Source organism: Glycine soja, chromosome 9, assembly GCF_004193775.1.
Source record: "Glycine soja cultivar W05 chromosome 9, ASM419377v2, whole genome shotgun sequence".
Taxonomy (NCBI): domain Eukaryota; kingdom Viridiplantae; phylum Streptophyta; class Magnoliopsida; order Fabales; family Fabaceae; genus Glycine; species Glycine soja.
The window spans coordinates 37,991,192-38,015,398 of record NC_041010.1 but is presented as its reverse complement, the minus strand read 5'-3'; the positions used below and the strand labels follow the sequence as shown (position 1 = coordinate 38,015,398).

Here is a 24,207-nt window from a genome sequence, read left to right as displayed (position 1 = left end):
AAAAACAAAAAAAGCATTTATGAGATTCTAATATTAAAGTAATATTTTAAATAATGTTTTCAAATGCAAAATGTGCAAATTGCTGAGACCAATACTCAGTCAGCATAGCATAAATAATTATTTACCTAGTAGCACGACACTTTCCTCTTCCACTGCGAATTGCCCCATTTTAAATGTGTTTTGATTTGTTTATCATTTTCGTACGATATACATTACAGACATTAGCATGATAAGTCAAATTTCCAATTTAATATAATAATAAATTATTGAATAATATACAAGTGTACTTTGCCAACTAATTTAATATAATAATAAGTTATTGAATAATATACAAGTGTACTTTGCCAACTTTGGTAATAGATTAATGAAATTAAAAACCTGGCTACTAATGAATTCTGGGTTGTAATTCTAAGTTAATAAGAATATATAGAGGATATGCTTCTTGATGTAACCTGTCGTTAATTTTATATCTGCTTAATACTCAAAATTTGAAAATTGGAATTGTTAAAAAAATGAACAAATGGGAATAAATATTTAATGAATGCTAATACTAATATATTTGTGTATTTTAAGTTAAGCTTGTGCGCTGTTTTTTTTCTGTAACAAAATTAATAATTAACAAAAAAATTAAAATATAAAAATTATCTTATAATTAAAATTTATGATAAATAAATATTTTTAAATATATACTATATTTTAAATTATAATAAATAATTTAAATTGTACGGAGGATACTATTCTCCAAATTGTACATGCCAATTTATAATACAAGAATAGATATTTTTATTTTAAAATATAACATTTTTATTTATAATAAATTTATTAAAATGATTTTTTGTAATTTTTTATATAATAAACAAAAAGAAGCGAAAATAAATATTTTCTGTATTTAATTTCAAAAGCTCTCTTAAGAATGTTTAAATATATTTGGAAAGATGAACAAAACAAAAGCATTGTTATTATGATAAGTGCATTATCATCTCTAAATTTTTTATAAGACGAACAAATTTCAAGTTGCAAAAAGTTTTAAAATAAAATATCCAGAACTATTGCAATGTTTTTATTCTGTCAAAATTGAACTGGAAATGATCATTTGATTCTATTTTATTGTAATTTACTATTACATTTAATTTTATAAGATTATTAGCACTTGATGTATCCGAAAAGATTTTTGGCCATCGTGAAGTCATTGATAGCAGCCACTGGCAACAGGCTGGGCTGGTGGAGTTCCCAAAGCACTAAGCACAATACAATTACAGCATTGGGACCTTGGGGCTGTCCAGTTAACCTCATTGCACATTTCACATTTAATACTTCTACATTCACTAAATATAAAGAATAAAATATATTTTAATATTTTTTTTTATAAAAATAAAAAATAAGTATTAAAAAATTTATAATAATAAGCATATAATACTCAATTAACTTTCATCATCTGAGTTAGACTCTTTTTTATAAGAGTATCCTAAAATAGTCCAACACATGTAGGTATTTTTTAATCAAATAAGATAGAATCATCATTATAAATATTAAAATTTTTCTTCTAAATATTTAGTTCATTAAATGTTTAAGATTTAAATTTAAAGTTATTATTAAATTGGAAAAAAATTATTATTTGATTCACATGTTTAACAATAAACAAGGATGCATTTATTATTAAATTAAATTAAATTTTATTAATTAATTTAAAAATAATAGTAAATATTTTTTTATTTTTCTTATTTTACAAATTTATTCATCTTAAATAATTGACTAAATCCCAAGTTTTGGAACAAAAGTGAAATATTTGTTGAGGGATAGGAACTTATTTGTAGAGAATCTTTACAGTACCTATAAATATTAGTTAAAGAAATAAAAATGATTTTCTTATGAGAAAGTGTTATACATGAATTATTACCATAATTTCTAATGTATTTTCAATAAAAATATTACTATTCATTATTTTTTTATTAATGTCGTTGAGATTTTTATTAGCAAGAATATTTTATATTTTAATAGATTATTTGTAATAGATTATGAAAGTGTTACATGACTTTATCTAATGTTGTCACGTAAAAAAATTATAGTATAGAATTAACAATTATTCAATTAACCTTACTTGAAGATAAATAACATAAGGACAAAAAAAAAGAAGTTTAATTTTTTTTTTGAGAAAAAAAGAAGTTTAAATATTATAGGAATTACAATGAAAAATATTTACTGAACTAAAAAAACAAACTACGTATTTACTGATAGAAAGGAAATTTAAACCTTGTGTTTAAAAAACCTAGCACCCAAGCTACCGGAAATCTCGCCTCTTATGCCACGCTAGATTTGTTTCCTCTTCGCAGTTTCGTTCTCTTATGTTGTCACTTGTCAGAGAGATTATAATTTGCACTTTTCACTTTTTTACTTCTACTTTCATAAAATAAAACAAACAAAAAAAAAAGTCAATGCTTAACTTTTTATTTGTTAAGAAATATTTAATATATTTTTGTTAAATATTTTAACTAGCTGAAAATTTTAACAACTTTATATTTTAAATAATATATATTATATATTAAATGTTGTATTCTTATTTTTAAACAGTCCAGTGTTTCTTAATAATTATGTCTGGTATTTCTTTTATTTTTATTATTTTAAAAATGTTAAATAGTTTAATTGGTTTGATATTTATATGCAATCCTAGCTCCAACTTCGAAAACTATTTTTATTTTATTTTATTTCAGTGACACTCAAATATTGAATAAATGAGGAATGCTAAGATAGACACATTCTCTTAAACACACTTCCATAAACAAATAAGGTTCAAAAAAATTAGTTGACGTAGACTAATAGGAGGAAGTGCGTGTAAGATAGTGTGAAATAGTGTAACTCTAACATTCCTCTTAAATAAATTGAACATGCTTGATTAAATGGGTGGAAATAAAAAATGTGTCACTACCATAAATAACGATATCCAATGTGTCTTTCACCACGTTACTTGTAGTTATTCATTGATACTAATGAAAGATGAGAAGTTCTTCAAAAAGGACTCAAACTGTTACACCAAAATAACATCAATTTTTAATTTAAAAAAAGTATTTTATAAAAAAAATAGTGAGTTAGCGGTGTAATGCCTTGAATTTTTCACGTCTGGTACTAACACTAATTATGATTCCATGCAGTTTGGGGGTCTGAATACATATTACAGGATCAAGCAAAAAACTTAGAAATGGGGTATGCAGTATGGTTTTCGATTGTCTGGGTCATATAATTAAATGATTAATTTGATGGACAAAGTAAAGATAAAATGTTGGTAGTGGCTCACTGCTAGCAGAGAATTGCAATATTCATTGATTAATTAGCTTCAATCTCCGCGGGAATGTTTAGGAAGGTTTTAAATCAGATAAAATAACTGATTACATACTAACATAAACTATGATCAAATAACTGATTTCTAATCTCTAATATCTCCCTCAAGTTGGGAACAATAGTTTAGGCAATGCTTTTACATTTTATGATAGGATTGATGTTAATTCATTGACAAATGTATTAATTTTATTATAAGTATTAAAGATTAAAATAAAAATTCAAATATCGAATCCATAGGAATTTTGGTTATACTTAATGATACAAGCCCAATTATTAAGCAATGAGAAGAAATAGAAGAAGAAAAGATAAGGAATTAGAAGTGTGAAATTTAGAGTAAGACAAAGAAAAGGATAACAAGAAAAATAAATAATAATTTAAATACAAAAAGATGAAGTCAAGATGTGATAATGTTAAGGTCTAGCATGTCAAAACTACTTGTAATGTAATGTAAAAGATTTTTTCTATCTAATGAAATCTATGTTTCTACCCACATCTATTAAGATACTCTATTTTTGGTTTTCCGTACCAAGAGTTTAATTTATTTATCATTTTCTCCCAAATTTCTTTGTCAGAGATAAAGATAACAAATCACATTAAGATAAGATATGCAAAAATTAGTAGACAAAACAAATGTCAATCTATTTCTAGCAATGAATTTATTTAGATACACTTTCTCAGTTCTTTAAAGAATAACTATTTTTCAATGCATTACCCTCTAAACATTATATGAATGATCAGGTCATAATAACATAAAAGCACATAGAAGAATAATAGAAACAAAATTGCATTAAATAGATAATAGACAGAGTTACATTACAAGAGTTAGGCCTCTAGGCTCCCAATAAAAGGAATTTAGCCTTTAATAGCCATGAGAGATTTTACACTTCAGGGACTAATATGGATGGAAGAATGGGCTAGATGACTAGAAGCAAGAAAGGGAGAAATGACTAAAGAAAGAGAGTTTCCCCCAAGGGAGAGGCTCAGGCTTTGGATTTTTTCACTAAAGAACTCTGAGACTCGGTGTGTCTTTTCCGCCTCCTACTCCTTTTATAGGCCTAAGATAACTTACTTTTCACGCTGACTTCACGCTTAGCACGAGTTTTCACACTAAGCGCGCCTTAAGGCTTCCTTGTGGGCCTTCTTCACACAAAACCTGGGTTGCTAGTTGAGCGAGACTACGCGATAAGCCTGAACTTGTCCGCTAAGCGAGAGTGCGCACTAAGCCTAGATCGTGCGCCGAGTGAGCTGTCCAATTTTTCCAACTCTTCTTCAAGGCTTTTTCTTCAGTTTTTGCATCAATTTTTCTCTAAACCACTTGAAATCTTCTTCTTTTGACTTCTACTAATAAAAAAATATCAAAGATGTTAATTTTTTTATTATTTCATTAAAAATAATAGTAAAGTGAAGAAATTACAATCATTATTAGCCAAAATTGACTATCAAATTAACTCTGATTTTATAGTTATCAATTGACCAATTGCTCATGTGAAACTACACAAACTGATTTGATGAAAACAAACTAAGCATGCTCCTCAATGAGATGACACTTCCATACCAACATGTTTTGAATCTTAATTAAAGAATATGTTCTTAATTGGTCATGGTACTACCAAAAAATTGCTAGCCGATGATATCCTATCCAATCCAATCCAAATGGAAATCAAAAGAAGTAATTCAAAAAGGATAGACCACTTTGTGCACATAGTTGATTCATTGGACACAAAAAGAATGGAGCCATTCCACTGATGGGAAAAACAGACCAACACAATAACAAACTCAATAACAGAGCAGTAAGTAGTAGAAATAAACTCTCCCAAACTTGCAAGAACCTATGAGGAGCACCAACAAAATATAGAGCGCAAAATAAAAATCAAGAGCACACAAGAGACACAATTTGTTTAACGTGCAAAATCCCTCAATGCAAGGGTAAAAACCACGGGTCATCCAGACCAAAGAAATAACTCCACTATAATCAACAAGGGTACAAGAGAGTCTCCAACAAGTGCACTGAAACGTGCTACAAACAGCCAAATCAAAACAAAGCATCAATGCTTACAATAGAGAGACAAGAAGATGAAACCCCAAAATGCAGAGCAGAGAATGTGAAATACTTATCTCCCTTTCCAGATATCGTTTTAACAATTCATCTAGACAATTTGACGTATCACGTGTATAGAACCTGGTGTCCAAAAAGCAGTCTGATCCAATGGTAAACGAATCCGCAATTGCAATATGAAAAACACTCTTTGGTGGCTGTGCAAAAATCACAATAATTTTCCTTCTCCTTTTTCTCTCAATGTTTTGTAACTGTTTTCCCCTCACAAATGAGTCTCTTTCTCTCCCTAATCTGACCTCTCTCTACTTAAATAAGTGAGAAAAAATGGACATTCTCATTTGGACCTTTACTCCACATAGGAATGGAGCCCAAAAAACCCAAAAAATCTCCCCCTCACAATTATGTAGAGGTGACTGCCAAATCGGCAATCTCACAACAAGCTTCAAACTTCATTGCATCCAACCACTTTCTCTTTTCTTCACTTTCCATGGCCTCTCAAAAGCACCTAGGTTCTCCATCATCTGTTAGGATCACATAGTCATTAGTAGAATACCTCCTAGAAGGTTGTCTCTCCCTATTGGACCTCCTGAGTTGAACTTGAGGTGGTTCGGTAGCATCACCAAGATTTTCATCTTGTGACATGTCATGTTCCTCTTCATCATCAGTAGCAGGAACATCTACCTAATCTCCAAGTTGCTGGGCACCAACATCACTCTGAACATCAGTATTTAGATTTTGAATAGAAAGCTGAACTGGTTCAAAATCAGCCACACCATTGTCTTCCTTGGGTGTAAACTTTTTCACCTTATCAATGTCTTCAATGGTTCGGTTTTTCATGAATTTCACATCACGGCTTCTAACAATCTTCTTCTTAACAGGATCATAGAACCTGTAACCAAATTCATTCTCATCATAACCAATGAAGATACATTGCTTTGACTTTGCATCCAACTTGGATCTCCCATCCTTTGGAACATGCACAAAAGCCTTGCAGCCAAAAACTCTTAAGTGATCATACTTCACATTCTTGCCAAACCAAATTTTGTTTGGCACCTCACTATTCAAAGCAACAACAGGACTAAGATTGATAAAATGCATTGTTGTGTACAGTGCCTCACCCCAAAAGTGCTTGGGTAACTTTGTTTCAGAGAGCATACATCTCACTCTCTCAATCAATGTCCTGTTCATCCTCTCTGCCAAACCATTCAGTTGAGGAGTTTTCTCATGAGCAATGTCATGCTGCTTGCAGTAGACATCAAATGGTCCACAATACTCACCACCATTGTCAGTACGAATGCGTTTCAGCTTCTTTCCTAACTGCCTCTCAACTAAGACATGAAACTCCTTGAACTTCTCAAGAACTTGGTCTTTTGTCTTCAAAGCATAGACCCAAAGTTTCCTGGAACATTCATCAATGAAGGCAACAAAATAAAGTGCACCACTAAAGGATTTCACCTTCAAAGGGCCACAAACATATGAATGCACCAATTCAAGAAACTCAGATTTTCTGGGGGAAGATGCTTCTTGGAGGATACTTTGGTTTGCTTACCAACCATGTAATGTGAACATTTCTCTAAATCTACATTCTTCAATCCTGGAAGCATATCCTTCTTGGCTAAACAATTCAACCCCTTCTCACTGATATGAATAAGCCTTCGATGCCACAAAGATGCCTCCATATCCATAACATTCACACAGTCTCTAGCAACCAAAGCTTTCGTCCAATACAACTTTTAAAATTTCTCCCCCTTGGCCACAACCAAGTTACCCTTGGTGAGTTTCCACTTTCCAAAACCAAAATGGTTATCATAACCAGCATCATCAACTACCTTTATAGAGATCAAATTAAAGCGGACATCTGGAGCATGTTTCATTCCTCTAAGTAGCAACTGCATTCCCATGTTGGTTTGCAAACAAACATTACCAACACCAATCACCTTGGACACACCATCATTACACATCTTCAAGACTCCAAAATTACCTGGAGTGTAAGATGTGAAGAACTCATTTATGACTGTAACATGCAGTGTAACACCATTATCAATTATCCACATGCTCTCATCAGATACACGATTAAGCAAATCAAGGTCATATAGAATAATAAGATCATCACTAGTAGTAGTAGTCACACGATCATCATCATGATCCTTCTCATTTTGCTTACCCTTCTTGTCTTTATTCTCCTTCTTCTACAGAAAATAATCCCTCTGGATATTCCATGTTCTGTGACAATAATGGCACTCAACATTCTTGTACCGGACCTAGACTTGCTCCTGCTCTCGTCTCTATCACCCTTCATCATCTTCTTCTAGCTTTTCCCCCTGTTTTCAATAACAAGCACTTCTGACTGAGAAGAAGTACCTTGCGCCTTCCTTCTCATCCCTTTATTAAGAGCACTAGTCTTTTCCATTTGCAAAGGAATAATACCATTGGGGGTAGCACTAATCATGGAAACTCGAAATATCTCCCATGAATCAAGTAGATTATTAATAGGAACAATCCCAACACATCATCATCAAAGTTGATATCTGCGGTTGACAACTAATCACCACGTCCTTGACATTCACTCAAGTGCTCAGTAAATGGAGTTTCGTCCTTGTACTTCAATTCAACAAAGTTTTTCAATAGGTACAATTTATTGTTCCCTAATTTAGAAGCATACAAGGACTCAAGAGTTTGTCACATAGTTCCCACATGTGTCTCATGAGAAATAAGATTATAAATGTGTTCATCTACAAAGTGTCTAATAAAACCACATACATGTTTATGTTTAAAACCTCACTCTTCATCAGACATAGAATCTGGCTTCTGTGTGCTAAAGACCGAAAGATGCATATTCTTCACAAATAGCGAGTCCTTCATCTTGTCATTCCAAAAGTGATAGTTTGCTCCTCTCAAGGATACCATCTTCATATGTGCCTCTATCGTTCAAGCAAGCAAAGAAACAACCCCTTAACCAAAGAGCTCTGATACCACTCTGATGGGGAAAACAGACCAACACAATAACAAACTCAATAACGGAGCAATAGGCAGCAAAAATAAATTCCCCCAAACTTGTAAGAACCTGTGAGGAACACCAATAAAATATAAAGCGCAAAATAGAAATCAAAATCACATAAGAGACACAATTTGTTTAACGTGAAAAACCCCTCAATGCAAGGATAAAAACCACGGGTCATCCAGACCAAAGAAATAATTTCACTATAATCAATAAAGGTACAAGAGAGTCTCCAACAAGTGCACTGAAACGTGTTACAAACAGTCAAATCAAAACAAAGTATCAATGCTTATAATAAAGAGACAAGAAGATGAAATCCCAAAATGCAGAGCAGAGAATGCAAAACACTTATCTCCCTCTCCAAATATCGTTTTGACAATCCAACTAGATAATTTTACGTATCACATGTGTAGAACCTGGTGTCTAAAAAGCAGCCTGATCCAACAGTGAACGAATCCACAATTGTAATCCAAAAAAACTCTTTGGTGGATGTATGAAAATCACAATGATTTTTCCTCTCCTTTCTCTTTCAATGTTTTATAACTATTTTTTTTCTCACAAATAAGTCTCTCTCTCAGTCTCTAATCTGACTCCTCTCTACTTAAAGAAGTGAGACAAAATAGACTTTCTCATTTGAGTCATTACTCTACATAAGAAGGGAACCCAAAAAACCCAACATCCAGGTCTTCTATTCTTTAATAATAATGCCATATTTATATGGTGTATTTTTTATACTATATACACTACATAGTTTTGTTATTCTTTGATACATAAAACCGGTGTGTTGAATAAAGTTGTACAACTTATCACTACTATTCGCAGTATGGCTTAAATAAGACAGTGATATTAACATTATAAAAAATACAGCAAGACAAATGGAGCCCGTGGCTCACGTTGTTGCTTCCTGCTGATAAGTATGATGCTTTTTCATTGATTCAAAAGTTGAGTACTGTATATATATAAATGTGAACTAGTTTGATGTTGTTTGCGATCCATAACTACTTTGGCAACTTGTGCTTCTCATTTCTCAAATGTGTGTATATGGCTTTGTGTAGGAACCTTAACAATTCTCTATTTTTTTTGGTGTTGAAACTTCCAATGGACTGACCAAGCCCAAAATTTAATGATCCAAGCCAGCATGTTCAATCAAATTTTCTGCCCCCTTTCACTTATCAAAAGAAAAGGAGGGGTAAAACAACTAAAACATGAAACATATATATATATATATTTTTTTTTAGCTTTGAGAGCGTGTGTTCATTTGCTATTGTTTATTTGTTGTTCACTTTTGTAATGTTCTTCCTTTAATGTCATATATTGTTCGTTGAGCATTTTCAATGAATGATCTTTTGACATCAATAACAAACAATTTTTTTAAAGAGAAAATAAAAATCTTCCAATTGCTACATGTTATATGCCCCATCCATCACCATGACTGTGCATGAAAATGAAAATGATATTCTGAAGAACAAAAAAAATTACCTAGTTTCCTTTTATTTTATCTATTTAATTCCTATAATTTCTAAACTTATACTTTTTAATTTATATAATTAATAAGTAAATTTTTTAATTCTTAAAGTTTATATTTTAATTCTCAACAGGTTTCTGCCCGTTAAAATTCTTTAACTAACACAGTTAAAAAAAAATTAACCACATACCTTTTGAGAATTAAAATATAAACTTTAAAAACTAAAAAAATCATTTATTAAATTTTAGGGACTAAAAAATCCACTTATTAATTATAAAAACTAAAAATATAAATTTAGAAATTATAAAGAATAAATAAATAATTAAAACACCAATGCTTGGACCACTTTGATTTTTGGGTCATCAACCCATAAAATTTACGAATAAATGTAGGCCTCATTCGAATGCAAAACGTACGAAAGCACTTGAATGAAGTAGGTCCAGTACAATGATGACTTTGAGCATCGAATCCTTTGCACCTTCCTTCCAAACTATGGGCCCATGAATATGTGTGTTGCTGGTTAATTACTGACTTGGATCATTACTCTATTTGGGCCTCATTTGTTTTGTACATAATACAACGACACATATCTGTCCATTAGATTTACACCTCAAAATTGTACAGATTCCCTCAACCTTAAATGTGACCAACAAAATTAGGAATTCATTTTTAGTAGTGTGTGTAAAAAAATATTTTATTAGATCAAGAGACTAAATTTAAGTTTATGGTCTTTATTTTTCAAAAGAAATTAATATTCAGTTGTTGGTTGGAAAAAATATCCTTCTTATATATATAAGAAAAGAACTCTTGTGATTCCATGTGAACAGATGTTGAAACTTTACCTCATCAAACCAACCATTTTCTAGACTTATCTGATCACCAACCACTGAAATTTATTCCATTTCAGTGTATGTTGTTGGTTAACTGAATTTGATTGGTTTTCATTTTTCTTCTTTTCTTTCTTTTTTTCCTTAAAGTGAAATAACTGAAGGCCCACATGATCTTACACTTACCGGCTAAACTGCTTGAGACACAACACTTTTCTCCCCCCCTTTTTTCCCACTAAAGCCATAACTCTAGCATTCGGCTGAGGCTTTTTGGATGGAGTGGGAAAATGGCCAAGAAAGTGGACTATTATGGAGAACTAAATCCTCATTTTATTTGGGATGTTCATAATATACAAAGAGTAGAATAGGATTGATGGATACACATTTTCTTGCCTTTAAATCATTTTCGTGTTGAGTGATGGAAAAGCGAAATATTCAATGGATTTATATTTATTGGATTGATCATGTTGTCAAGTTAAGAAGAGGATTCAAAAAAACATATATGAGAATTAACAAATTGAATTTCACCCACATGTATAGCACATGAATTTAAAAATGTTAAAATAAATTAATTACATATAACCATTTTTTAAGCTCGCAAAACCTACTACTAAGAGTAACATATATTTCTTATAATAAGTTTCTTATAGAAATAAAAATGCTCAATATTTTTTAAAACACACAACCAAAAAATAAAAAATCAACGAAAAACAGCCAACCACTATGAAAATACAGTGCGTTTGCATTGGTTTTGAATTATTCTCAACCGATCAGTTGTACTGATTCATTGAACAAGTCTTTTTACTTAGAATTCATCTTACATTCTTGATGAAAAATTAGATCTATACTTCTGATATATATAAAAAATATATATGCACTCGGCAAACAACCTTAATTGTTATGTAGGATCTTTAATTTAAAAGTTTGGTTATTTAAAAAGACATATAACTAAACACGATAACTACATGTCTAGATCCAAATAACCAAGCCTATCATTTTGTTTTGTCCTTCTTTCGATCCTTTAATTTTTTTTTTCCTGTATTCTTAATCATTCTAAACCTTTTGCATAGAAGTCAAGGCTCATAATGCGTTTACAATTCTTACCTTTCAAATCTAGGGAGATTCTTCTTTGGTCCTTTCTTCGTCAAACTAATTTCAAAACAAGTAAGAAATAGTTCCCTATAGCTTTCCCCTATTCTTATCCCTACAAGATATATAAAGATTCCATATGCATGTGGAAGCTATAGTAATGACAGATTACAATTTTATTTTAGGAAACACTTTTGTCATTAATATTTCAAAAACTGTTACTGAAACATAAAATAGACATCAGACATTTTTTTTACAAGAAAAAAATATTAATTCCTTCTCATTCCCTTCTCAACAATTATAATTTTTTCCTTAAACATAAAACAAACAACACTATATTGTATACTTGTTTTAATTATCAAAAGCTGGAAAATTATTATTAAACCATAGAATTAATAGATAACTTGTCCGTTTGAATAAAGTTTTCTTTAAAAAAATGTTTTTTTAATAAAATAAACAGTTTTCTGCTGTTTATTATGTGTTTGTTTAAATTATTTTTCTTTAATTTTTTTTTGCTTTTTTTAAGAAGAAAATCTTATTTTTTTCTTAAAAAATATTTGTTTTAAAATTACTTATTTTAAGTTTATTAAATTTTTTCTTTAATCTTTTAATAGTTTTTTTTATTTAATTGTTGCAAAACCATTCTTAAAACATATAGCTATTATTGATATGCGAGGTTGGATTGATGAGAGTGATATTTTATTGTTTACATATAACAGTGAGAACCTTGAAAATTAATACACATTTATACTGATGTTTTTTATATAACAATGTGTACAAAAAAATATTTCCTATTTAATTATTTGTATGGTTGAAAATCATTGTCAAAATATTTATGAATAATCAGTTGCGTAATAATGATTTATAATAGACAATATGGAGAGGAAATTATACTTATGGAATAAATTTAGCATAGGTACCAAGAAGAGTTGAGTCTGCTGAATAAAAAAAGAATTCATAACGTGATACTAAAAACTAAAAAAAAATCTTTTCATGGATACTAAAAGTCTTTTACTTGCACCATATAACAAAATTTTAATGCAGTCTGAATTAATTACTCATATTTAATTTAATTTAATTCGATACGATGTTACTTCTAAACTAGTGTATCTTTGCACTTTCATTTATTGAAAACATTAAATAAAATCATTTTTACATGGTTTAAGAGTTTTTTTTATATGCAGCAATTAATACACATCATTTCTTATTCCCATTTTTTATTTAATAATTAACTAACAACTATTTAATTATTTATCATAAATTATTGTTGAAAATAGTTCTTATATGATTTAATAATGATTATGTAATTGGTACTAATGCAATGTGACATGATTGACAGATATTAACTTTGTAACTAGCTTTGATTTCTTGGTTTGTACTATGAAAAAATGATTATAGAGAGATTAACTTTTTTTTAATAGACCTCAATCCCTCAAGACATTAGTCCTTAGCTTCCAGTTAAAAATTATCTTGAACTTACCCAAAAAATGGTTGTGTAATAATTATTGGTTAAATATTTAACAAAAGTATTTATTAGATAAATTATCCCACCTTCTCTTCCTACTATGCCTATGAGTTATGACAGTGCATATATTATTTTTCACTACATAAGGTTTTTTTTTTTTTATAGAAATTTCTTTAGATAAATTGAATTCTGAAAGCTCATCAGTATCACAACATACATCTCTCATTACACAGGTTTGATCTACCTATACAACATAAATTGAGATATTTCAAATACTACTAATAACAACTACTTAAAGCAATAAAACAGGCACTAGGTTTGATTGGTAACTCAATTCACTTAATTGGATTAGATGGTAGTTTATACCAAATTTTGGAAATCATTGTTTGGACTTAGCTTAACATTTGAATAAGTGTTGCCAACGCCTTTTTCCAGAAACTGAATAAATGTTGTACATACCTTCTGACAATATTTATAAAGTTGTGACTGAAACATTTTAATTGTAGCTATAAGTGGTCTTAAAAAGTGATACTTAGCCTCATAAGTTAGGCAACGGTTTTTATTATAATGTGAGCCTAAGTGAAAAAATCGTTACCTATAAGAAACATAACGATCATTTAAATTACACTTACAAAAATACATATACTTTTAACAATGATTTTTTAACTACTAACTATTTCTTTTAGATAAAAAGAAAAACAAATGCAGTAATCGATGTTAACTTCATATGTGGCTTGTTCATATATACCATTAGGACTGTGTGAAGGATTCAGCTCCCAATGTAATAGGTATCCTAGTTTTACGGGCTAATGTCAATGTGAAGCCAGGACAATTTTGGTGCACCAAAGCTGTATCTATGGAGGGGTCTTTTTCCTTCTTTTTCTTATTTTTACCCTCTTTCCCCCTTCTATTATATCTTTCGTGAGGTCCCTGTAAAATGCTCATTGTTCTTCTTCTTGACTACATCTTTATCCGCTAAGCTCAATGATATGAAGACTTGTCAAAACCAAATAAAAAAATAAAAATTCTGAAACATGCCACTTTCGTATATAAAATCAATTTCCTAAATTTGTCAAGAAGCTTGTTGTTTAAGAATAGAAGAATAGTTCATTGTGACTGCATAGCAATGATTGATAAGCTGAAAAAATAAAAGCGGATTTATGTGCTGGGTTAGCACATATATAGAACTCAATTAAACTTGCTTCAATAGTTTTTCTTTTCCGTTCCTTTCTTTTAGGCTCTGTATTGTATCTTTAGTAAGGACCTCTAGCATACCATATATGTTTTGTCATTTTGGCAAATCTCACACATGCATGATTGATTGCATTTCGATACCACAGAGTCTACTTTTTTTTTTTTGTTTAACCTGGAGTCGACTATGTTAAACTAATCGGAATGTTAAGCTGTGCTAATTCTAAGGCCATTTATAATCAAGAACCCGAATTTTCTTTTGTTGAAATATAAAAACTCACATTTCTATGTACGTAACCCAAAAAAAGAAATGAAGCATATAATATATCATATTTGCATTTAATCTTTTAATGAAGTATCTATATCCTTTTTCTTTTGAAAAAAATTATCTATATTTAAGTACTAGTATTTCTCTCCGTTTACACGACCCTATTGAAAAGTTTGTTTGTCTTTTTTACTGTCTAATTATTTTTTTTTATCAAAATACATTAAATTACTTAACAAATTTTATAGTTAATAAACAATAAGAGTTATAAACTCATTTTTTCTCTTATATATGAAGATTGGAGAAAATTAATAAATCATTAAGTAATTAGGTAAAAAAAAGTAAAATGATGAGTTCCAATGATCTTTAAAGTAATTTTGAAAAAATAATATTAATTATTAACAAAATTAATGTTATTAACTGCAGTAGGTTAACCAATTTCTTAATTTCTATGAAAATGTTTATGAAATGATTTTTTTTGCTTTAACAGTTTTTTTTAATCATAGAATACCCTCACCTATGAATATAGGCGAATGCTCATTTCTCAAGAAGTGTCAAGCATATCAAAACTAGCACCCTACTAACAGTATTTTTTTTTCTCATACTAAACCATACTTTAAAATTACGACCTAGAACTTCAACTATAGTTGCATTATTACGAGTTTTCAGTTTCCACAGTAGTTTTACTACTACAATTACTATTGCATAGGTCTGTAATTTAACTCTTTGTAATCCAACATTATTAACATATCTGGAGTTGGAAAAATTATCTAGCATGCTAATTAATTTAACCCTTTTTTTTTCATTTTCTTATTTGATCCGTACAAGAATGGGGGAGAATATTCAGTGGGCTGATAACAGAAAGGGTTTGAAAATCGGACACAATTCAACTCAACCCACCCACTACTAGACTTAATGTGAAGTGAGCCAGCCAACTTACACTATAGGTCCCCTCGGCCAATGAGACACTGCAATAACCCTTCCACTTTCATAATAATTGTACAGCAATTTTGTGCACCAGCAGGTAATAGTGGAGACTGATATATATGCTGAGGCTAGGAAGGAGAAAGATCGAAAGAACCACGTGGTCCTACGGGAAAAAGGAGAGAATAAAAAAGCTGTAACACCCCCGAAAATAAACAAATATACCTCCCCTTTAAGCTGCTCATGACTTTGGCTTTTCTACATCTTTTTGTATCGGTTCTAGTAACATTGTATGCATATATAATACTATCTTATAGCACAGCATCATATATATCGCATCTCGAAGATCCAAAACAGTGCTAGCTCGAGCGTACTAGGATAGCATAATATGCTGACAGATAATTATATCTTTTCTTTTAAGTATACAATTAGAAGTTCAATTCTTGAATATTTGTATATGAAATAACCTAAGTTTAACTTGAAAAAAGTTATTTCCTTAAATATATGAATCTCAGTATAGTGTACTAGTTTGAGTGTACTTCTTTACTTAGAAGGTGTAATATAATTGATAAATAATCATATCTCTTATATAAATAGTGAGAAGTTAGATCTATGTGTATGAAATAATATCCATTGAAAAAGTCAATTTATAAAACCTGTTAGCACCACAAGAGTTTAACATTTCCCTGGGATATCCTGCGTTAAAGACGAGTAATAATAATAATAGAATACTCACTGTATCACAAACACTTATTTGATATTCTAAGTATCACTTTATCTTTTTTTTTCTATCAAATTATATTATTTTTTTAATTATGATATTGAGTCAGAAGTAATAATTAATTATAAACACACATAAGATAGATATTCCATTTTCAATAAGATTTATTTCATATTTAAAAATCAATTTTAATTTTAATCCTAAACCACTTTATTAAATGACATTAGCCGTTACCAATTATATCCAGATACTTGGTTCAAATATCACCTATATATACTTATACTTCTCTCTTAAGATATCAATAAAAAAAAGACCCGAGTGTATGTGAATGTGACTGTGTTATCTTTTTTATTTGTTTTTCTTATGAAACTTTTGAGAGTTTGTTATTTTTATCACAACAGAGGCAATTGCTTTCAAAGTGGAAAGGGTTTGAATGGTCTCTGCATATTTGGAAAGATGCTGGTGGTTCTGCTGTGCTGCGCCCACTTGGCTCTGATTCTTATGCAAGAGACGTGAAGGTGATCATCATCATGAATAGAGTTTGTTTGTGTCTGTGTGCCTTGCTTTGAGAGGGACGACTGAGTCCCTGCACTGTCATTAACCCCTCACAACAGTGGCACTGAAAAACATGCAAACCCTGCTTTTCATTCAACATTTATAAGTCGCCAGAACAGTAGTAGCACGGCCCCAAAAGGAAGGACACTCTCACTCTCTTTCACTTTCTCTCTCTATCGATGTATCTATACATGAGAGAGAGTGATGAGGTTTTTGAGCAATGACACCGCCCTTGTTGTGTATTCATTTCTCTCTCTGAAGCATTTGGTCTCCCTTTTTATTTTTTGTCAGTACACTTCTTTAATGCTCATCAAATAGTGTTCTCCGTCCTCTGCCCTACCCAACAAAGATCTACACATAGTCCAAACACAAAATCCAAAACAACCAAAACTTTAGGGTAGCAAATTTTCAGTGTTCTCCCTGACCCATTATTCATTGCATTGCTGCAAGAAAAGAAAACCTACATTTATAATAACCACTACGTATATATATATATATATATATATATATATATATATATATTTATATTTATATTTATATTTACATACATATTACACAACCTCCTGTATATATTAATTTGTAAGTACAATGAGTATATATATAATTATATGTTATACATTATTATACATACGCACGCACACACCATAATCATTATACCACGGACGATATATATCAATTGTAATTGATAATAGCTAGAAAAAAATGAATAAAAAATCAAAACGTACTTAATCATATAATTAAACCAGCGAGAAATTAATTAACCCTTTTATCATAGTCTGCATTTATACCAAATTTAATTAACAAATTACATGGCACAACAATAAACTGCAAGATACACGAAGAATTACACTCTTTAATTTCTCCATCCCGAGCGCTATTATAATATCCCACTTACATATAATCAACATCGATCACTCACCTTCACTTCACTTGGTATACCAATGCACAAAGATATTAGCCTTGAAATGGAAAAAAGGGTATTACTAGTAAGTATTAACCCATAGAGGAGGACATAGGAAAATAAAATACAGAATTATAAACTTTAGAGAGAAAGATGATGATGACGGTGATGATGATGATTATCTCTCTCTAAGTAGTGGAGTTAGTTGTTGTCTTTGCCATGATCTTTTGCATTATTATCATTTTCTACTTCTCCTCCTCCTTCCGTGGTAATAGCAGAAGACACGTAGCTCAACACCAAGGAATTCTCATCGGGGGTGGTTGCTGCATTTCGAGCTTGGAACTGTTGTTTGCAACCATGGCAAGTGATTTGGAGCATGGTGGAGTTGATTTGCTTCATTGCATGTTCTTTCAAGGAGTAGGCTTTGTCGAGTTCCGCTTGTGCTTGTTGTCTTATCCTCTTGGCGTTTGTGAACTCTTGCTCCGCCAGCTCAATCTGTCTCTTTGCTTGTTTCCTTGCTTCCTCAGCATATGCTTTCTCTGCCATGGCTATCCTCAAGTGCTCCCTTGCTTGCTCTTGAACCCTCAACAAGGCCATGTTGTTGGACTGCTTATTATTATTATTCTGATCATTAATGTTGCTGTTGCTGCTCTTCTCTGATGAGTTCCTGTTTGATTCGTTCTTCTCACTCATATCTGATGACCCAATTGAGAGTTGCAAATGGGTTGAATGGTTCTCATGATGATGATGATGATCCCTCTTAGGTGATATTGCAGCATCAATACGGTTTGCAACATTTGATGTGTTGTTGGTGGTGGTGGGGGTGGAGAGTTGAAGATCCAAGTTGGGGTGGAGTAGTTTGTTGTTGCTCTTGGATGAGGTTTCAGCAGTGGTGATAGCAGTAATAGGGTTATTCATGAAGATTGTTGGTGGTTCTGATGGCTTTGGTATTATCATCCTTGTTGGCCATGGAGCTGTGCTGAAATTGGTTTCACTTGAAGGACTCGGGCTTGAGGCTGTTCTAGAAAGGCATGCAGATGGTTGAAGAGGTTGAGACTCAGGCCTGAGCCTCCCCATGTTGCAAGCATCTTGGTGCTCAATGAAACTCTCAACCCTATATAAGATGAGAAAAGAACATATATAATAATAGTGTTGTTGTTATTAGTATACATACATATATTCAACCACTCAAAAGGGTTTCGCATATATAATTATTCTTGGTTGTGGGAGTGAAGATATGAGCTTTATATAGAGTTAGAGAAGAATACGAAAAGGAAGAAAGAAAAAAAGGAGACCAAGGAAAAAGTGGATACAAAAGGTGGTTGAAAAAGGTCTTTAAAAATGGTGGGGGGAAGAGGTTCCAGTTTCCACTAAATAAAGGACAAAAGAAAGTCAAGAATTCATGCCATTTTTTTTTTCAGATTTATGATGCAGTGTGGTGATCATCGAAGAAAATGCAACATGTCAAATGGAAGGAATGGAAATCACACAAAACATATATAAAAGATGTTTTAAGGTGATGTAGGAATGCAATTGTAGAAGAAGGATTTTGATGATGAGGGAAGCACACAACAGTTACTATTATGTGTATATGCGACCAACGGAAAACGGAGCTTTGGAAACCGTGTTACCCCAACTGTCAATGAACAGTAGTAGCTTGTGAAAAAAAATGGATTGAGGTTCCATCAGTCAAATATTTGAATTTTTCTTTTTCTTTTTTTTTAGTTTTTCCACCATCACCATTGTTCACTTTACATTCCATTCCAAAAAATATATTTCCCTTTTTTCAAGTCAAATCCCAAGTAAAACAAGAACCCTCACAAGTTCAAGTTGAGATGATTTGATGAACAATCACGAGATTAAAAAATGGAGAAAATAAAAAAATAAAAAGAAACCTTGTATAGCACATGAAATAGCTAAAGAGGAGAAAGAAAAAGCAATCAAAATTAATCCCATCATCCCCCACCAACCCAAATTTTAATACACATAAATCCATCTTTTCTACCGCACATGTTCATTATCAAATTGTGAAAACGGAAAACCATTTTGTGAATCAAGAAGAACCATATACAAATAAAACAAATGTTGATGTATAAGTGGAATCAATCAAGAATCCTTAATCATTATAAGCAAAAAATTAGTGAATTACAAACCTTGAGAAAACGCGGCCACAATCACAAGAGTGGCCCCGGGTGCCACACGTTTTGAGATGTGCTTTGTAATCAGACTGCACTGCATAGCCTTTGGAGCATCTTTCACAGACCCATTGCTTATGATTGCTGTGCTTCCTCCTGAAATGCTTCTTAATTCCAACAAGGTCACCCAAGGCATGACATGGGTCATGGTGCAAGCAAGTTGGCTCAGGACACACAAACACTCTCTTCCTCACCACTGGTGTCTCCCTCTTCAGTAGCTTCCATGGCACCTTGTGCCTCCTCCTATGCATCTGAAGGTTCTGGTCCCTCTGGAATCCCTGGTTGCAGATCTCACACACATAACGATCCGATTCCAACAACGTCTTCGGCGAGAGGGACACCACTTCTGCATCTGGATCTGCATACATACATACAACAAACCATGATCAATTACCATCAGGTAATTAGATATCTTCCGTCATAGATAATCATGTTTAGGTTAACAAAGTTAATATATACACACATAATTGACACCAACATAGTTTGGATTAAAAGAAATATATATATATATATAATTCTTTTTTTAATGGAAGGTTTAATTTGGTTTCATGAAAATTGAAAAATAAATAAATAAAGGGAAGAGAGTGAGGAGGGAGTATATAGATTTAATTAATTTGTTGGAAAAATTGGGATGATAATTGTGCACCTGGTGTTCCTGCGGGCCTTCTCTTCCTTTTATTGGTGGCAGTGCCATTTTCAGTGCAGGGAAAAGGCTCAGAAGTGGGAACTGACGATGGAGATAAGTTATTGGCTAACATGGTACTCTATGATGGCAAGTGCTTTGATGATGTGGTATATATGTTGATAATAATAAGGCCTAATAAGAGAAGCAAGGAGTGCCTATGTTTGTGTCTGTGGCTATGTTGGTGATAGAATTAAGAAAGTAAGAAGGAAGAAGAGAAAGAGATAGAGAAGAGATCATTCATTGGGGTGAAGAGAGAGAGAGAGAAGTACACAAGGCCTAGGAGGAGGACATAGGTAGATAGAGGAGAAGGAAGAGAGAAGAAAGAAAATAAAAGGGTCTTTTTTTTGTTTTTGCTTTTTTTTTTTTCTTCTTCCTTTCGGTTTCCTCAGCTTTCTTTTAACTTGCTTTTAAACTTTCAGCTTTTTCCATCAGCTTTCTTTCTATCTATCTATCTTTATTTTTTCTCTCTCTGGGTTCCTCTCTTCCTTTCTTTCCTTGCTTCCAACTCTCATCTTCAGCAGGGATTGTCTGTAATAGCCCTCCTTAATAAACTTTCAAAAAGAGAGTCTGTGTGAGACCCAATCACAATGCTTGAAACTTGATCCCACAAGCAGCTCAATGGGCTCCATTAGAGAAAAAGAAATATCCCCACAAGGAAACAAAACCCTCATAATTTCGTCACACAGTAATTTTTTTTGCTTTGCATGCATAAATACAGGCCAAGCCCCCCCAATACACACGTAAGCTTCCTATTCTGTCACTCTCTCTCCCTCTCCCCCAACATCACATACACAATGTAATCCCTGTTATATAATAATTACACTAATTTAATAATGGAATTCCAGACATATATAGAAGAGAAGGCTATAGTAACTTGACTGAAACTTATTTCCTAACCATAGAACTTTATTATGAATTTGTATAAACTTCAATAAATAATAAAAATATATATTAAAAACATATATTAAAAATATAATTTAATAAACATGTAGGGTCAGTCTAAAAGGTTTACATACTGTAAAAACATTATTGGTATAAATTTTAACATATTAATTATTATCAAAGTTAATAGACTTATTATAAATAATAATTTGTGACGAGATGAGAGTATAAAATAAAATTACATTATTAATATGTATTATTAAAAAAAATTCTCCCTAAAAGATATGCATTGATGACATTTAATTTGTCACAATTTAAAAATATTACTAAAAAAATTAAAATTAGTGACAAAATAATATATATTTGTTTTTTTTTAAATATTTGTCACTAAAATTTAGTGATGTTAAGATTAGGGAGAGAAAACAATTTTTCGTTACTAAGTTTGATTTCTAGTTCATTAATATCTAGTAGTATGCATGAATGAATGATGGTTGTTGTATGAGTTAAAGATAAAAATATATATAATTTATCCAAAAAAAAAATTCGTCACAGTGCCAACTCATTCACATTTAAATTATGAGTATTTAATACTTTTGATCCTTAATGATATGACTCACTACTCTTGAAGATGGAGTCTTTTATAGACCATAGTACCCATACTCGTAAGTGTGCAGGAGCTCTAATTAATTTCACTCGAAGCAGCTTTTATAAAGGTGATAATGAGGATGTGAAGTCACCCTCAAGGGGCAATGTAGTCAATGGGGGTCATAATTTTTTCTGCTCGAGATGCTTTGCTTTTTGGTAAAATGGGAGCATCAACTTAACAGTGGCGGGTTAAAATTGGCAACATTGTCTCTTCTAGGTGAGGTTCTGAACATTGTCGAGATTGTTGAAAATTGAAATGCCCCAATATTATTATTACATACAGTGCGCCAGTGACCTTCATTTTACCTTGAGTTGAAGAACGAAGGCAAGAAAAAGAGAAAAGAAAAGGAGGAAAACTCTGGTATCGCTTGTCAATGTCAATGACTTTATTAATTGACAATATATCATCACAAGAAAGAAAAAATATTTAGCAAAATAAACTCATAAATTATAGTGGGCTCGGAGGAAACGAAAAACACATGTTTAGCCTGGCGGTTTTCTTTTTGAGATTTTTCATAAAACTTTAGTGTAAAAAATGTAACGATTTTTAAGTGAATTAATATATTTTTTTTGGGGGGTGTGTGTTCCCTTCCCAATTTGTTTAGAGGAAGATCCAGAGACTAGTGAGCCGTGTATATGTAGATTAGTCTATAATATTGATGTATTTTATATACATCATGCCAAAATGAGGTGTACAATCATTATATTTCAATACACGTACCTTTCAGCTATGCCTTTATCATATTCATCTAAAAACGTGTTGAATTTGATCCAAATGAAGCCAATGCATACATTTTGAGGAACTTCTAAAGGTGGAGATAAACTTTAATTTTACGCCAACGGCACTGTCCTAAGTTGTAAGTTGCTAGTGAGGATTTTGTTCATGCATACATATGACCCTATTACATATATTTAACACCAAAAAATTTTTAGTCATATACAGTAGTAATATTTAATTAATAGGGAGTTAGATCTTCATTTGACTTATTCTTTGTATAATTAACACGTTAAATTTTTATTATGGATATTATAAAACCTTACTAATAATATAATACATCATACTAATGGACAATTCTGTTAGCATATATATAAAATTAATATATAGTATAAATAATATATCAAATAGTAATAAATTTAATCCTAGTATTTGATATTTTCCAGGTTAATACCTTTGGCCGCAATCAATATGTTTAATTAAAGTTACATGTTGAGCTTTTATTGAAAACAAAGCAATCGTACGAACAGTATCGATTAAATGGAAACCCCAATGCATTATGTATTATTCTCTCCTCAACATAGTTTTAAAAAATTTGGTTGTACTTTTTTATAAAATTATTTTTTAATTTTTAAATATATTAATTATTTTTTCCTATGTATTCTTATTTAATTATTTTATTTTTAAATATTAATAAGAAATAAATAAATGAACAAAGAGAAAATAAAATGATAATTTTGAAATAATATTATAAATAATTGATAAATTTAATGTGATAATTATTTTTTTAAAGAGATATAAATTAATAAAGAGGGTCATATAATTAGATACGGGAATGTATTCATATAATAAATAAATGGTAATATGTATTTCTCGAGAAAAAAGGTTCAAAATGAAGGAGCTGCCTTCGTTGTATCATTGGAGAAATTTCTTTTACATCACTGTTACCTTTTTACCTTCTTTGTTCCATTGGGAAAAAAAGTCCAAAATTTTTGTTTGAATATTGTGGGAAAATTAATGGAACCCCGAGAAATTAAAGACGTTAATTAATAGCCGCCAAGATTAAATTTAACTGAGAAATAATTGTTGCAAATTTGCAATGAAGTATGTGTTGGATGCATACATTCATCCCAAACATTCGTGTGGATATATATCTGACAGCATGTGCTTTGGCGATGAGGTTCGTCTCCTTAATCCCAAGAGCCCCACTTTCCAATCATCTTGAGAACGAAAAAAGAAAACAAATCAAGAACAAAATCATTAAATAAAGTACATGTAATTTAGGGACATTACAA

General features: G+C 31.2%; 1 protein-coding gene across 1 annotated transcript; it reads right to left on the bottom strand.

Annotated features, from left to right (window-relative positions):
* Positions 1-17,642: 17,642 nt before the first annotated feature.
* Positions 17,643-21,308, bottom strand: LOC114368730 (zinc finger protein SHOOT GRAVITROPISM 5-like). The gene is made up of 3 exons (XM_028325971.1): positions 20,632-21,308; positions 19,944-20,343; positions 17,643-18,904 (listed from the first exon to the last, which is right to left on the bottom strand). Exons 1-3 carry the CDS (start codon positions 20,741-20,743, stop codon positions 17,992-17,994), a joined length of 1,425 nt encoding a protein of 474 aa, XP_028181772.1. The 5' UTR covers positions 20,744-21,308; the 3' UTR covers positions 17,643-17,991.
* Between the last annotated feature and the right edge of the window lie 2,899 nt (positions 21,309-24,207).

Excerpts from the sequence above, each read along its gene's own strand:
- LOC114368730 (XM_028325971.1), bottom strand. The coding sequence starts at position 20,743 with ATGTTAGCCAATAACTTATCTCCATCGTCAGTTCCCACTTCTGAGCCT. Across the intron at positions 20,344-20,631 it reads AAGGCCCGCAGGAACACCAG|ATCCAGATGCAGAAGTGGTG; the intron begins GTGCACAATTAT and ends GTATGTATGCAG. Across the intron at positions 18,905-19,943 it reads TGTGGCCGCGTTTTCTCAAG|GGTTGAGAGTTTCATTGAGC; the intron begins GTTTGTAATTCA and ends CATCTTATATAG.